Source organism: Mobula hypostoma, chromosome 9 (genome assembly GCF_963921235.1).
Source record: "Mobula hypostoma chromosome 9, sMobHyp1.1, whole genome shotgun sequence".
Taxonomy (NCBI): Eukaryota; Metazoa; Chordata; class Chondrichthyes; order Myliobatiformes; family Myliobatidae; genus Mobula; species Mobula hypostoma.
The window spans coordinates 5,493,375-5,507,256 of NC_086105.1; the positions used below are offsets into that span (position 1 = coordinate 5,493,375).

Genomic DNA, 13,882 nt, shown 5'->3' on the forward strand with positions numbered 1-13,882 from the left:
GCAGAGTGTTTCTTTTTGAGACCTTTTTTCTTTTACAGATATGAAACAGGCTTAATTTCTGTTGAAAATGATGAAACAGCAACTGCTTTACCTCTGCGAGATCTGACATCAGGAGCTTCTTTTCTATTGAACCCACTTGGATTGGGGCGTTCTGGTGAGATAATTATTTCCAACTCAAAGACAGCCTCTTCCTAGGTACTTTCTGATTTTAAAACCTTTATGGTTTGCACTGTCCAGCATTTTTGCTACTTAATGATACACTCATAGTTGCAAGGAATTGTTTAAAATAAATTTTCTAGTTTTTCTTTAGTCAATTATTTTGCTTAAAATTCCACAGGATATTTTTATTCTCAACTCTTTTTAAAGAAAGTAATTGTACAAAGACATGTATTGAAGATCTGATTTTTTTTTCATTTCCTTTGCTACTTGTCAGCATCAATTTTGGAAATTTGTTCATTACAGTAAAAACATTAAGAACAGTAAAAAAATCCCACTTTTATTTCCAAGTTTAACATTACCTTGAAGCACCTTAGGTGGCTTGGTAGTGTAGCAGCTAGCGTAACACTTTCCAGTGCCAGCAATTAGGGTTCAATTCCCACCTCTGCCTGTCGGGAGTTCATGCATTCTCCCTGTGACCGCTGGGGTTTCCTCTGGATGCTTTGGTTTCCTCCCACTTTCTAAAAATGTATGGGTTAGTGGGTTAATTGTTCACATGGGTGTACAGTATTTGCTGGGTTCGTTGGGCTGGAAGTGCCTGTTACTGTGCTGTATTTCAAAATAAAAGTCATTGCTATTATTTCACTTGTATAAAAATTTGGCTGACAAATAATACAGCGTGATACCAGTTGCAGATGTAGTGTGAAAAATGGCAGACGGAGTTTAACCCAGATAAATGTTCGGTGTTGCACTTTGGTAGGGCAATTGCAAGGAAGACAGAACACTGTTGAGGGCAAGGTCCTAACAGTGTTGCTGAGCAGAGAGATATTGGGATCCAAGTTCATAGCTCCTTGAAAGTGGCTACATAGGTCGATAAGGTGGTGAAGAAGGCTTATGGAATGCTTGCTTTTATTAGTTGAGGCATTGAGTTCAAAAGACAGGAGGTTATGTTGCAACTTTATAAAACTCTGGTTAGACCACATCTGGAGTATTGCTTACAGTTCTGGGAAGGATGTTGAGGCTTGGGAGAGAGTACTGAAGAGGCTAACCAGGATGTTGCCTGGCTTAGAAGGCATGTGCTATCACGATAAACTTGGGTTGTTTACTCTGGAGCGTCGGAGGCTGAGATGAGGTTCACAAGATTATGAGGGGTATAGATAGTGGGCAGGAGAATATCTGTTTCCCAGGGTTGAAATGTCTAATACCAGGGGGCATGCATTGAAGGTGAGAGGGGGTAGATTCGAGAGGGACATGAGAGATGGGTGCCTGGTATGGTGGTAGAGACAAGTATATTAGAGGCTTTTAAGAGACGTTGGATAGGCATATGGATACAAGGAGGATGGAGGGATATGGACATGGTATAGTTAAGAGGGATTGGTGTTTGGGTGTTTTTTTATATGCTTTTTAGCTACTTCAGCATAATATTGTGGACCAAATGGCCTGTGCCCATTGCTGTATGTTCTGTGATACTGTAAATTGAACTGTGAACACTGAACGTATTGCTTCTCACCAGATGGAGCAATTAAAGCAAAACTACAAGTATAGTATAACCACAGATTGCTGAAGTAAAGTATGATCTAAACCTTCAGAAGTTGAGGCAGGCATACTGAAGTTATCTTAAAGATTAGTAGAAATCCCAGTGCTATTTAAATATAGCAGATTACCTGTTAAAAGTGTTTTCAGTGAAATGTTTAAGGGGAACATGAGGGGGGCTTCTTCACTCAGAGGGTGGTGCAAGTGTCAGCAGAAGTGGTGGATGTGGGTTCGCATTTCTCTGAAAGAGAAATTTAGGTAAATACCTGATTGAAATGGGTATTGAAGGCTGTAGTCCAGAGGCAGGTCAATGGGACTAAGCAGAATAACAGTTTGGCACAGATTAGATGGGTGAAAGGGCCTGTTTCTGTGCTGTAGCACTCTATGGCTAAGTAATTTTTAATTTCTAGATAATATGCACATTTAGCACAAATTCCACTTGTTATCCGGTGACAAAATTATTTTTACGTACCATGTGTAAAAGGACCTGACTTCATAAGCACTGTACCACATCATCTGGTTGAACAAGAACATTTTCCATTCTATGATTTTTTGAACTGATGTTTTCTTGCATGGACAACTAAGACTGGTGTTTATTGTCTGCCAAAGGTGAGTTAAGGGACAGATGAGGCCAGAGAGAACTCCCTGATGTACAAATTATGATCACATAGTACAAATTAGTACTATGTGATCATAATCCTTCACTTGAGAGGTACTCTGGACTTGAGTTTGGCATATCTGATTGGTGCAGGACACACTCTGTATTAGAGTGGCACCATAGATTATACTAAAGTATTATTTTGATATTTAAATTTGCAATCTTCCTATCTAGAGAAATAACTACAATTGCAAGTGAACACAATCATTCAGTCAAACAAAAATATAGATAGCTAAGTATTTCTCTGATTGGTAACTTTATGGCACAATGTGCTGCATTAATTTAGCAACTAAAGATGCTGTATAAGGGGTGATTGATAAGTTTGTGGCCTAAGGTAGAAGGCGTCGATTTTAGAAAACCTAGCACATTTATTTTTCAACATAGGCCCCTCCTACATTTACACACTTAGTCCAGCGGTCGTGGAACATACGGATCTTGGACCTCCAGAAAGTGCCCACATAGGGGTGATTGTTAAGTTTGTGGCCTAAGGTAGAAGGAGTTGAGTTATTAACTTCAAACTTTCTGCATACTCACTCAAAGAGTTGAACTGCACGTGCGTGTAACAAGAGCTGTATAACTCATCTCCTTCTACCTTAGGCCACGAACTTATCAATCACCCCTGCTGTGGACACTTTCTGGAGGTCCAAGATCTGTATGCTCCACAACCGCTGGACTAAGTGTGTAAATGTAGGAGGGGACTATGCTGAAAAATAAATGTGTTAGGTTTTCGAAAATTGACTCCTTCTGCCTTAGGCCACACTTATGAATCATTCCTCATGCACAAGACCTAAGCCCTCTTACCTAGTTCAAGTTGATAGTTTTCTGTTTGTTAGATGTATTTTCCCAAGATGAATGTTTGAGAGTTCCTTGAGTTTTTATTCTTACAGTGAGCATATTATTCTGCCTTTGTTTAAGAACTTAAGACCATAAGATATAGGAGCAGAATTAGGCCTTTCAGCCCATTCAGTCTCCCTGCCATTCAATCATGGCTGATTTATTATCCCTCTCAACCCCATTCTCCTGCTTTCACCTCGTAACCTTTAACACCTTTACTTACCAACCTCCACTTTAAAAAAATGTACCTAATGACTTGGCCTCCACAGTCATTTGTGGCAATGAATTCCATCGATTCACCACCCTCTGGCTAAAGAAATTCCTCCTCACCTATGTTCTGAAGGGATGTCCTTCTATTCTAAGGTTGTGCCCTTTTGTCCTAGATACCTCCCCCTCACTATTGGAAATATCCTCTGCATGTCCACTATCCAGACCTTTCAATGAGATATCTCCTCATTGTTCTGAACTCCAGCAAGTACAGACCTAGAGCTATCAAACGCTCCTCATGTTGATTTTAATTGAACTGAGAAAGATCTTACAATTATGTTGTAATCTGGAAAATTTACAGTAACATATTTATCTCTTACTGTTGAAGCACTATGCTCCATTAACTGTGAACACCCATACCCTAGTTATCTGAAGCTCTCTTTTACACGGTGTGGAAAAAGGAAGTTAATTTCAGGAAACTATAAAGTTAAAAGAAAAGTTCATTTAAAAATAAAGATTGGAGATGTATGGCAGATGGTCCTTTGCTAACTTGTAGTTAAGTGGTCATATTATATTTTGCAGTGCTCCCATAAGCAGGCAGTTATTGATTAAACATTATTATATTTATCCAGTTAATTTTCCTGGCCAGAAGTGTGCACTTGCAGGCACCAGAGGAGGTGGAGAGAAGAAGAATAAGTCTGGCACAACAGGTAGTACAGATGCAAGCACTTCTGAAGCTTCACAAGGCAGAAGACGATCAATGCGCATCAGCAGAGCAGAAAACTCGGACAAATGTGCCAGCTCATCTCAAAGGCCTCAGTCAAGCTCGGGTACGGCGGTTTCCAAAGCACCTGTGGAAAGTACACAAACTCCGCCAAGGAAGGCTGGAAAGCAAAAAGCTGCCAAAAGAAAATTAGAGAACGAACAAAGTAAAATTCCCTCTAATAAAAGGAAAACCAGGGTTACCCGTAGTTCCTACAAGAAATCTGATTCCGGTGGTTCAGACCCAAATGATAGTCCAGTTGCCAGTGAAACTGAGCCTCAACCTCATACACCTGTCTCCAGTGAAAAGCAGGTGACAAGTATGGATGATAGTAGTCCAAGCCATTTATCAGCTAATGGTTGTAATGAAACAGTTCCTTCAAAAGAAAAGCATAAAGAGGAAGAAGTTACTGAAGCAGAGCGCAGTCATGCTGAGGATCCAAACCCATCTGTTGATGAAGTGGATTCTACACGAATTACTGACCCAGTTAACAGTGAAGACTCAGGAAATGCAAATCTTCCTCCATCTACTGAAGCTGAAAATTTCATGGAACTTAACTCAGGAAAAGCAGCAGAAGATAGTCACAAAGAAATGGTCACCATGGAAGCACATCATTTGAAAGATGAGACGTATTCTCTGAGTGTGGCTGTGCCCTGTACCAGTGCATCCAATAGCGATCGAGCTGTTGGTCTCTCAAAATTTCCTGAATGCCCATCAAATAAAGATTGTGATCAGGTAAAAAGTAATTCAACAGTAGATCAATATTCTGAGGCAGAGTTTACAGAGGAGAGCATGGGAAATCCTGAACAAGTATCTGAATGTGTAGGTGTCTCTGAAAAGCAGCCAACTGTTGAAACTACAGGAATACATGATGATAGTACCCTCTCTGAGCAGAAATTGTCATTAGATAGTAATGATTGTGAACACACTAATAGAGCTGAGTCTGCAGAGATGAAGGAAGGCCCAGGTGAGGGGGACCATACGTCAGGTTATAAAAGTGATATTGGTAAAGAGTCATCAGCTGAAGTGCCTGAAAGTATTGCAGGAAATAGTGACCTGATGAATGAAACATCTTTGGAGAATATCGAACCCAAGCTTGTGAAAACCGAGGAAACTGCAGAATGTCTAGGTGCTGATACAGAATGTGATTATGGAAGTATTGACCAGCAGGGTGCAGGGACACCTGAAACATGTATGAAAGATAACAACCTGAAGCAGGAAGTGACCTCAGAGCAACTAAAGCAGGAGGAGATTGACATGCGTCCAATGAAAGCTTTAGATGCACCAGAAGACGTGTCTGAGATTAAAATAGGTGCTGGTCACAAATTATCTATTGAAAACCATAAAGACATCATGGAGAATGTTAGCTTGAAGTCTGAAATAGATCCAGAGAACATTGGACTTCAGTGTGACACGGAGCTGGATGGAGTTTCAAGTAATCGTAATCGGGCATCTGATCCTAAAAGTGACTTTCATCAGCAGTCAGTTGATGAAAGACCTGCAAAAGAAGTGGAGAATGAATGTCCAAAAATTGAAACCTCTTCAGAAGTACAGAGCCATATTCAAGTGAATGCGGAGGCACAGGAAGATAAAGCTAAAAGTGAATTGTTTACTGATGGGATCAGCAGTGGTGTTCCTGAGGACTTCAATGTGGATAACAATGAGGTAGTGGCTATGGAATGTGACTCGCCTGTCAATGACCACCAAATGCCTGAAGCTGAGCCGGAATCTGGAAAAAACACAAAAGAGAGTGAAGTAAATTCTATTTTATCCCTCAGTTCAACTCATGAGCAATTGCTACCAGATTCCTCTGTTGAAAATATCAATAAGGAAGGACCTCCTGAGACTGAACTTGAGAAAAGGTCAGAACAGAAAGAAAAAGACATTCCACGTCGCAAATCTAGATTCCATGCAGCATCCACAACTTGGTCTCCAGAAAGGGAAAGAAAACGTGAACCTAAGAGATCTAGTTCAGAGTTCCAGGGAAAATCTGCACCCACAGCTCAGGAATGGCCCGTGCCCGTACCTGAAGAGAGCTCTGGCTCCAAACCACGGGGAAGATCTGGTTCCCGGGGCAGATCTGGCTCCAAGTCGAGGCCACGTTCCAAATCACAGGGCAGGTCACGATCCAGGTCACAGTCACGGTCCCGGTCCCGGGAAAGATCAAGGTCTAGATCTAGAACACAGGGGAGATCCAGGTCACGGTCACGGGGAAGGTCCAGGTCTAGGTCACGGGGGAAAGACCATTATAGTCATTTGGACAGACCTACACATGAGCGAACTCGTTCATGGGGGGATGATGGTGACCGAAATGTCCCAACATCTCCATCTTGCAAGAAAAGGTCTAGGTCTCCAAGCAAGGAGAGAAGCAAGGAAGAGACTCCCAGTGAAAGTGGGAAAGCAGAAGCAGACAAGGGAAGAAAAGGTAGGCAGCGTTCTAGATCTAGGTCGAGATCCAGAAAAAGGTGTTATTCTGGAGACAAAGAGGATAAACCTGCTTTTTCTCCAGGCAGGAGGGACAGGAATATGGATGACAGCTGGAGAAATACGCGAGGAAAGGATAGATTCAGGATGAACGATTGGGATAGACCGAGGGGGTTTGATAGGTTCAGAAAAGATAATCGGAATAGAGAATTTCACCAGATGTCCAGATACCCAAATGAGCAGTTAGCTGGAGATACAAATGAGTATTTAGATGACAGGAACCCTGAATGGGTAATGGAACAAATGCAGCCATCATCTGACGTTCGTATGAGAGAAAATGAATACAGGAATGATGCCAAGTGGGAAGAAAACAGATATGAAAGGGATGATTCTTGGACAAATAGGAATTTTGTCCCTGGCTGGAAGCGTGGGCGTGGACGTTTTCGGGGAGGACCATTTCGTGGTGACCAAAGTGAAATTCCGTGGCAAAATCGAAGGTCAAATTTCTCAGGTGAACAGAACAATTCAGGAGGAAAGTACCAGGGGAGTGGACCGCGCAGATATAATGACCATCAGTCCAGCAGATGGAGAGGTGATTCGAATCCATCTTCTGATGTCCGTGACCGTTCTGGATGGTCTTCTTTCTCCAGCTGGAATGCAAGGAAAACTCTGCCAGCAGATGTCCAAAATTATTATGCAAACAGGGGAAGGCAAGCTTCAGGGACGCAGTCAAGCTGGCAGGGGTCAGAGGAAGAACAGTACCAGGCTTCTTCAGAGCAAGGTTTGTACTCTTGCTTATTTTCACTTCCTTTTATAAAAAATGTAGAGGTTTTTTTTATTATATAAGCCTACACGATATTACTTGATGGTGTGATGGGTGATTAGACCCAAAAGGATATTCTTAAAAATGCAAATGCTAGAAATACTAGAATGTTGTGCTTTATTTCAGATTTCCAGTATTTGTTTACAACAATGCAAAAGTAAAAATAATACAAACGTGGGAAACCCTGAATAAAACCTCACATTTAAAAAATGCTGAATTACAAGGATAAAAGGAGAATTGAAATCCAGTTGTATGCTTTTGTGAACACCAGTAGTTTTTATAAGATAGTGGCTTGTCTGTTTTTTAATTCCTGCTGTGAATTATTAATGAAATTGAAATGCACAATCACGTCAATCAAGGAACGGATGCCAAGTTTATAAATTCCTCACTAGCAAAGCAAAAATTGCTAACTTTAGCACCAAGTGCAATCTTGGAGGGGGGTGCCAGTCTTACGATTACTGTACCAAAATGACTTAACTTCACGAATTCCATAAGACCACAAGACACAGGAGCAGAATTAGATCATTTGGCCCATTGAGTCTGCACCGCCATTTCATCATGGCTGATCCATTTCCCTGCCTTCTTCCCAAATCCCTTCATGCCATGACTAATCAAGAATCTATCAACCACTGCCTTAAATATACTAATGACTTGGTCTCCACAGCTGCCTGTGGCAACGAATTCCATAGATTCACCTCTCTCTGGCTAAAGAAATTCCTCCCCATCTCTGTTCTAAATGGACGTCCCTCTATTCTGAGTCTGTGTCCTCTGGTCTTAGACTCCCCCATCATAGAAAACATCCTCTCCACATCCACTCTATCAAGGTCTTTCAACATTTGATAGGTTTCAATGAGATCCCCCTCATTCTTCTGAATTCCAGTGAGTACAGGCCTAGAGCAATCAAACATTCCTCATATGATAAGCCTTTCAATCCTGGAATCATTTTCGTGAGCCTCCTTTGAACCCTCTCCAATGTCAGCAAATCCTTTCTAAGATAAGGGGCCCAAAACTGCTCACAGTACTCCAAGTGAGGCCTCACCAGTGCCTTATAAAGCCTCAGCATTACATCCTTGCTTTTATATTCTAGCCCTCTCGAAATGAATGCTAGCATCTAATGGATTCCATTCATTTGGGCTGTCAAACAGCAACGGATCAAATTTCAAATTAAAAGTGTCATAAAATCTTGAAGACCCAATACAGAATATAGATAAAGAGAAACTGTTCCTGTTGATTCAGTATCAAGAACTGGGAAACATGGAAATGATAGTCAAAGAAAATAAAACTGACATGAGGAAAACTTAAAAACAACCGGTGAGTTGGGTGGAGGATGCACCAGCACAGGATTAGTGAAGGCATGGTAGTGTAGTGGTAAGCACGGTTTACAGTACAGGTGACCCAGGTTCAATTCCTGTCACTGCCTGTCAGGAATTTTCTCCCTGTGACCATGTGGATTTCCTCCAGGTGCTCTGGTTTCCTCCCACAATCCAGAGGCATACTGGTTGGTAGGTTAATTGGTCATTGTAAATTGTCCTGTGATTAGGAACGGATTAAATCACGGGTTTCTGGGCAGCTCAGCTCCAAAGACTAGAACGGCCTATTCAATAAATAAAGTAAATAACTCCAACTGCAGCATTCAGAATGAAATGTAAGAGAATAAAAATAGCGGGACTGTGGAGAGGGGCTGATTGCTTTTGCATAGATGTGGCATGGACCTGGGAAACCAAATGCTCTTCGTTCATGCTGTAACCTTAAATATTTTAAATGGTTGTTATGTGAAGGAAAAGGTCTTTCCAGAGTATAATTTATTGAAGTATAAATTTGCTTGGAGTAGCTTTACTAACAAAATGTGTTTGTTCTGATGATATTGGGACAGCAATAATAGATCTGTTTGCCTGGGACAACACAAGCTAGACAGGCCAAATGACTTCCAATAGCATAACAAATCTGTGATTGTGTGTAAATGTCATTCACTTGGTGCCTTAGGGACTCCAGCTCTGGTTTTTAGCTTGGGGTTTATTCCTGAAGCCTTCCCATGAATGGGTATAGCTGCAAGGCAGTTAAGGTTTAAGATCATAGTTTTCCTTCTTCTAGATGAGCTGCCAACTATGGCTGATGAACCCCATCTGACCAGAGCTGATTTTAAGATGCCAGTAACCTGCAGTTTTGCCCTTTCTCCTGTCAGTAGAAATGATTCCACAACGCTTAATAATAACTAAGCCACACATGAAGACCAGGAGTTAGACTTGATTGTTAGAGGCTATTTGAGGTGCATGTCATTGGGAGCATTTAATAGGCCACTACCCACTCCCCCTGCCCCCAGCTATGACAATTTTAAAGAATCCAACATCAGCTCCAATATATATGGCATTTTGTCATATTAGAGATGTCACAAGGCTATGTTATAAATTTCTACCTTAGGCATTCTTATCCATTCCTTTGTTGTGCTACATGAGGGATTTGCTTTACCGTTAAAAGTCTAATATTTTTAAGTACATTACGTAAACCCTAGGACAGTGCCATCTGCAATCTTCACCCTGAAATCACTAGATGCTTTTTCCACGTTTCCTTCCAAGATTCAAAAGCTCACTTCACTTTGGAACTGCAAGCATTACCCTATGTGCCAGATTGTCCGATTTCAGAGTGAGAGTTTTGAGATGGATGTTTTTATGTCTTTTGCTGACTTGAAGACTTGGCTGTTTCATTTATCTCTACAGCAGTTTATAGTCTCCAGACTATATCCAGCATCTTCTGTCTGAACATTTTATATTAGCGACAGCCAGCATTCACTTTTGATTGCAACATAATCCAAAATTTAAATGTACGTATCATTAATATAGAATATTATTATTAGTTTTCTTTGTTACTGAAAAGTGTGTTAAGCTATCAGGCCAGACTTCTCAATAAACATTTCTTAAAACTCGTAGTGTCTGTTTCTGACCTTTTTTTTGTAATTTGGCAGATACGTCACAAGGGGCATCATCAACCTTCAGTGACCAAACAAATCAACAAATGAATGGTTCTCAGCAGCCTGTTAACATGATGCATCAGCCTGTTTTACCGCAGCCAATGAACCCTCCACCACAACCCATGAACGTCTTTCCCTATCCGATGAATGTCCATCCCCCTTTAATGCATTTCCCTAATCCGTATATCCACCCTCCTCCTCCGCTGAATGTGCACACAGGGATGTCAGCAGTGCCACCGACTGCTGCCGGAAATCTACCAAACAGCCCGCCCCCACCACCACCTCCACCTCCACCATCCCAGTCAGTGAACTTCCCAGTCCAACAGCTTGACGTGACACAACCTCAGGTAAGAAAGAGTGAAAATCATTTTGCTATGGTTGTGCTTCAGAAGGAAATGAGAAAGTGTTCATTCTGTGCTTCCCAGAATCTCCTGCATTGGTCATCTGAAGACTAGGTTAAACACTCACGGCGAATAAAGCATATTTGTTTTTGACAGTTACAAAACTCGTCTCTGAGGAATTGGTTCTTTTTCTTATGAACATGTCTACCAGAATAACTTGTTTCTTTTTAATATATTTTACCTCTCTATACTTATTCCAGATTTCTGCTGTGTTCAGGGGTGTTATTCCAATCTAGCAGTACTATATTATTTGTCTGGCATTTTGTAACATAGTCCGTGACTACAATTCAAAGGTTGTTAAGGTGTAGCTAAAGCTATTTATGGCATAGTGTTGCTGTTTGGAATATTCTAGGTACTGAACTAGTAACATGTGGTTCATGAGTTAACTCTCATCATTACAAGTTTTAAAACTGCATTAAAATCAGGTAATTAAGATGTCAATATGGAAAAGAGGAAGGGTGTCTTTTCAATATTGCCCTTAAAACACAGCTGCCTTGTAGATGTATAAATTAATTTACTACACGGTTAATTCTTTATTCTAAAGCAGGGGTTTCCAACCTGGGGTCCACGTCCCCTGGATTAATGGTAGGAGGCCATGGTATAAGAGAAGTTGGAAACCCCTGTTCTAAAGCACCTGTCAATGAATCTCACTTTTGGCATCCGATGATGAAAAATAAATATGGCCTTAACAGTGTTGGCTGTATCCCAAGAATTTTTGAAAAGCTTATATTCATCTAATTAAATATGAAAATTAGAAACTTTACTTCAGTTCAACAATGGAATGTAGATCAGTAAAGCACAGAACAGGTCCCTTGACTTATGATGTCTGTGTAGACCATGATGCTAAGTTAAATGAAACCTATCTACCTGTATATTCTCTAGATCCCTCCATTTCTTCCCTATTTATGCATCTTTCTAATCGTCACGTAGATGTTGTTAATCTATCTGCATTGACCACCATCCCTGAGCATACATTCCAGGCACCTACTGCACTCTGTGAAAACTTGCCACAAAAATTTTCTTCTCTCACCTTAAAGCGTTGACATTTCCACCTTGGGGGAAAGGACTCTGTCATCAAACTCTCTCATAATTTTATCACCTGCAGCAGGTTGCCCTTCAGACTTTGACTATCAAGGGAAAATAAATTCAGGTTTGTCCAATCTCTACTACAGCTAATACACTCTGATTCAGGTGCACTACTTCTTCACCCTCCCTGAAGCCTCCACATGCCTCCTATACTGTGGCAACCAGAACTGCACACAGCATTCCAAATGTGGCCCAACAACTGCAACGTGACTTGCCAAAAATGCCCCAACTGAGAAACATGCATGTCAAATATTTAGCCCTAGCCATTTGTGTTGCATTTTCGGGTGCTGTGGATTTGCACCCTAGGATTGCTCTGTAGATCTGTGCTGCTAAGGGTCCTGCTATTTATTTTTCCCTTTACATTTAACTTATCAAAATACATCACTGCGCACTCATCCACGTTAATCTCCATCTGCCAATTTTCTTCCCAAATTTCCAGCTTATCTATTTTGTGTGCTATTCTTTTGCAACGCTCCTTATAATCCAGAACTTTTCTAATTTTCATCATTGTCTGCAAGTAGAAGACTGAGTACTGATCTTCAGACCAGCAGTGAGGTCTTCATCTTCTGTGACCAAGCCAGTGTGGAATCCAGCTTCTCAGTTCACTGCAGATCTTCTCTACCAGTCTATCAGAAGGCACCTTAGGGGAGGAGTATAGTGTAGTGATTAGCAGGTGCTATTGCAGTCTGATGTGTTCTGGAGTTCATATTTCAATTCCAGTGCCGTCCATAAGGAAATTGTACTTTCTCCAACAGTCCAAAGACGTGCCAGTTAGTAAATTAATTGGTCATTGTAAATTGTCCTGTGAATAGACTAGGGTTGAATAGGTAGGTTGCTGGGCGGTACAACTCTTTGGGCCAGAAGGGCTGGTTCTGCACTGTATCTCTAAATATATTTTTAAAATTCTTTGATCTTAATGCTTTAATAGTCTTTGGAATTAAAATAAACCATTATCCTTGTATCAATACGTTTGTAATGATCTTATCGATACCTATTCTTTATTCATGAGTGAAAGACTGGCGTGCAATACGTCTTGTGAAAATGAATAACTAATTTGTTATAAAGGCATAATTTCGGATATTTACAAACTTCTACCTTGTTTATGGATTTAGTGACACAAAACCCTCTGACTCTAGGGTGTAAAACTATTCCTTCCTTAAGGCATGATATGAAGTGATTTCTCAATCAGTTGTACAATTTTTTTCATTGTCAAGTTCTCAAAGCCAGTGAAGTCCATCAGTGTTAGCTAAATATCTGAGTGGTTTTTAGAGCTGAAATTAAAACTTGCTCATCTGTCAATATTGCAAGCTATCTTTAAATACTGATTTCCTCCTTATCTAGTAGTTCTGTTGTTGCTTGGTATACTTCCATGTTTTGGAGTACAGCTATAAAACCAGCCAGTTCATATTGGGTCATTTTCATAACAGGAGACCAAATTTTCACCTTCCAGCAGTCATAAACACAAGAGATTGTGCAGATGCTGGAGATCCAGAGCAACACGTGCTGAATTCCTCCAGCATTTGTGTGTGTGTGTGACCTTCCCACAGTGCGAAATGGTATTGGCTCCATTATTTTGAATGTCAGTAGTATTTGCTATTTTATCAGACATTTTCCGAATGCTAACCTTCAGGGTCATCACACATAACAGCAGATGAATAGGCTGCTGTCTTATGTAATGTTACATTAGATAAATTTTTTAAATAAAAGTGGAGTCAAACAGCTGTGTACTCAGAGGTCTGAAGGATCTCAGTTCCAAAAGCATATTAGACTACATTGTTTGATAAAACCAGATATGCATTCTGCAGCTGGTGATATTAAATCATGCCTGATTTAATTACAAAGGCATTATGGCCAGCCTCAAAATGTTGGAATGAAAGTTTGCTTTTGCATATTTTTGAGCTTCTGGTGACTATTCAGCTGTTGCTAACAACTTGTGCTTTCCTAAAATTTATTTATAGAAGTAAATGTCTTAATAAATATTGTAATTTTTTAAATGTTTGCTTGGCTTTATGGATAATTGTAAATACTTGAA

General features: G+C 40.5%; 1 protein-coding gene across 3 annotated transcripts in view; it reads left to right on the forward strand.

Annotated features, from left to right (window-relative positions):
- scaf11 (SR-related CTD-associated factor 11) overlaps window positions 1-13,882 on the forward strand; it is an 89,807-nt gene that overhangs the window by 61,257 nt on the left and 14,668 nt on the right. For all 3 annotated transcript variants that reach the window (XM_063057665.1, XM_063057664.1, XM_063057666.1), the window contains 3 exons: window positions 39-154; window positions 4,021-7,356; window positions 10,358-10,710. In XM_063057665.1, the coding sequence (XP_062913735.1) occupies window positions 39-154; window positions 4,021-7,356; window positions 10,358-10,710 (3,805 nt within the window). The remainder of the gene's footprint in view (window positions 1-38; window positions 155-4,020; window positions 7,357-10,357; window positions 10,711-13,882) is intronic.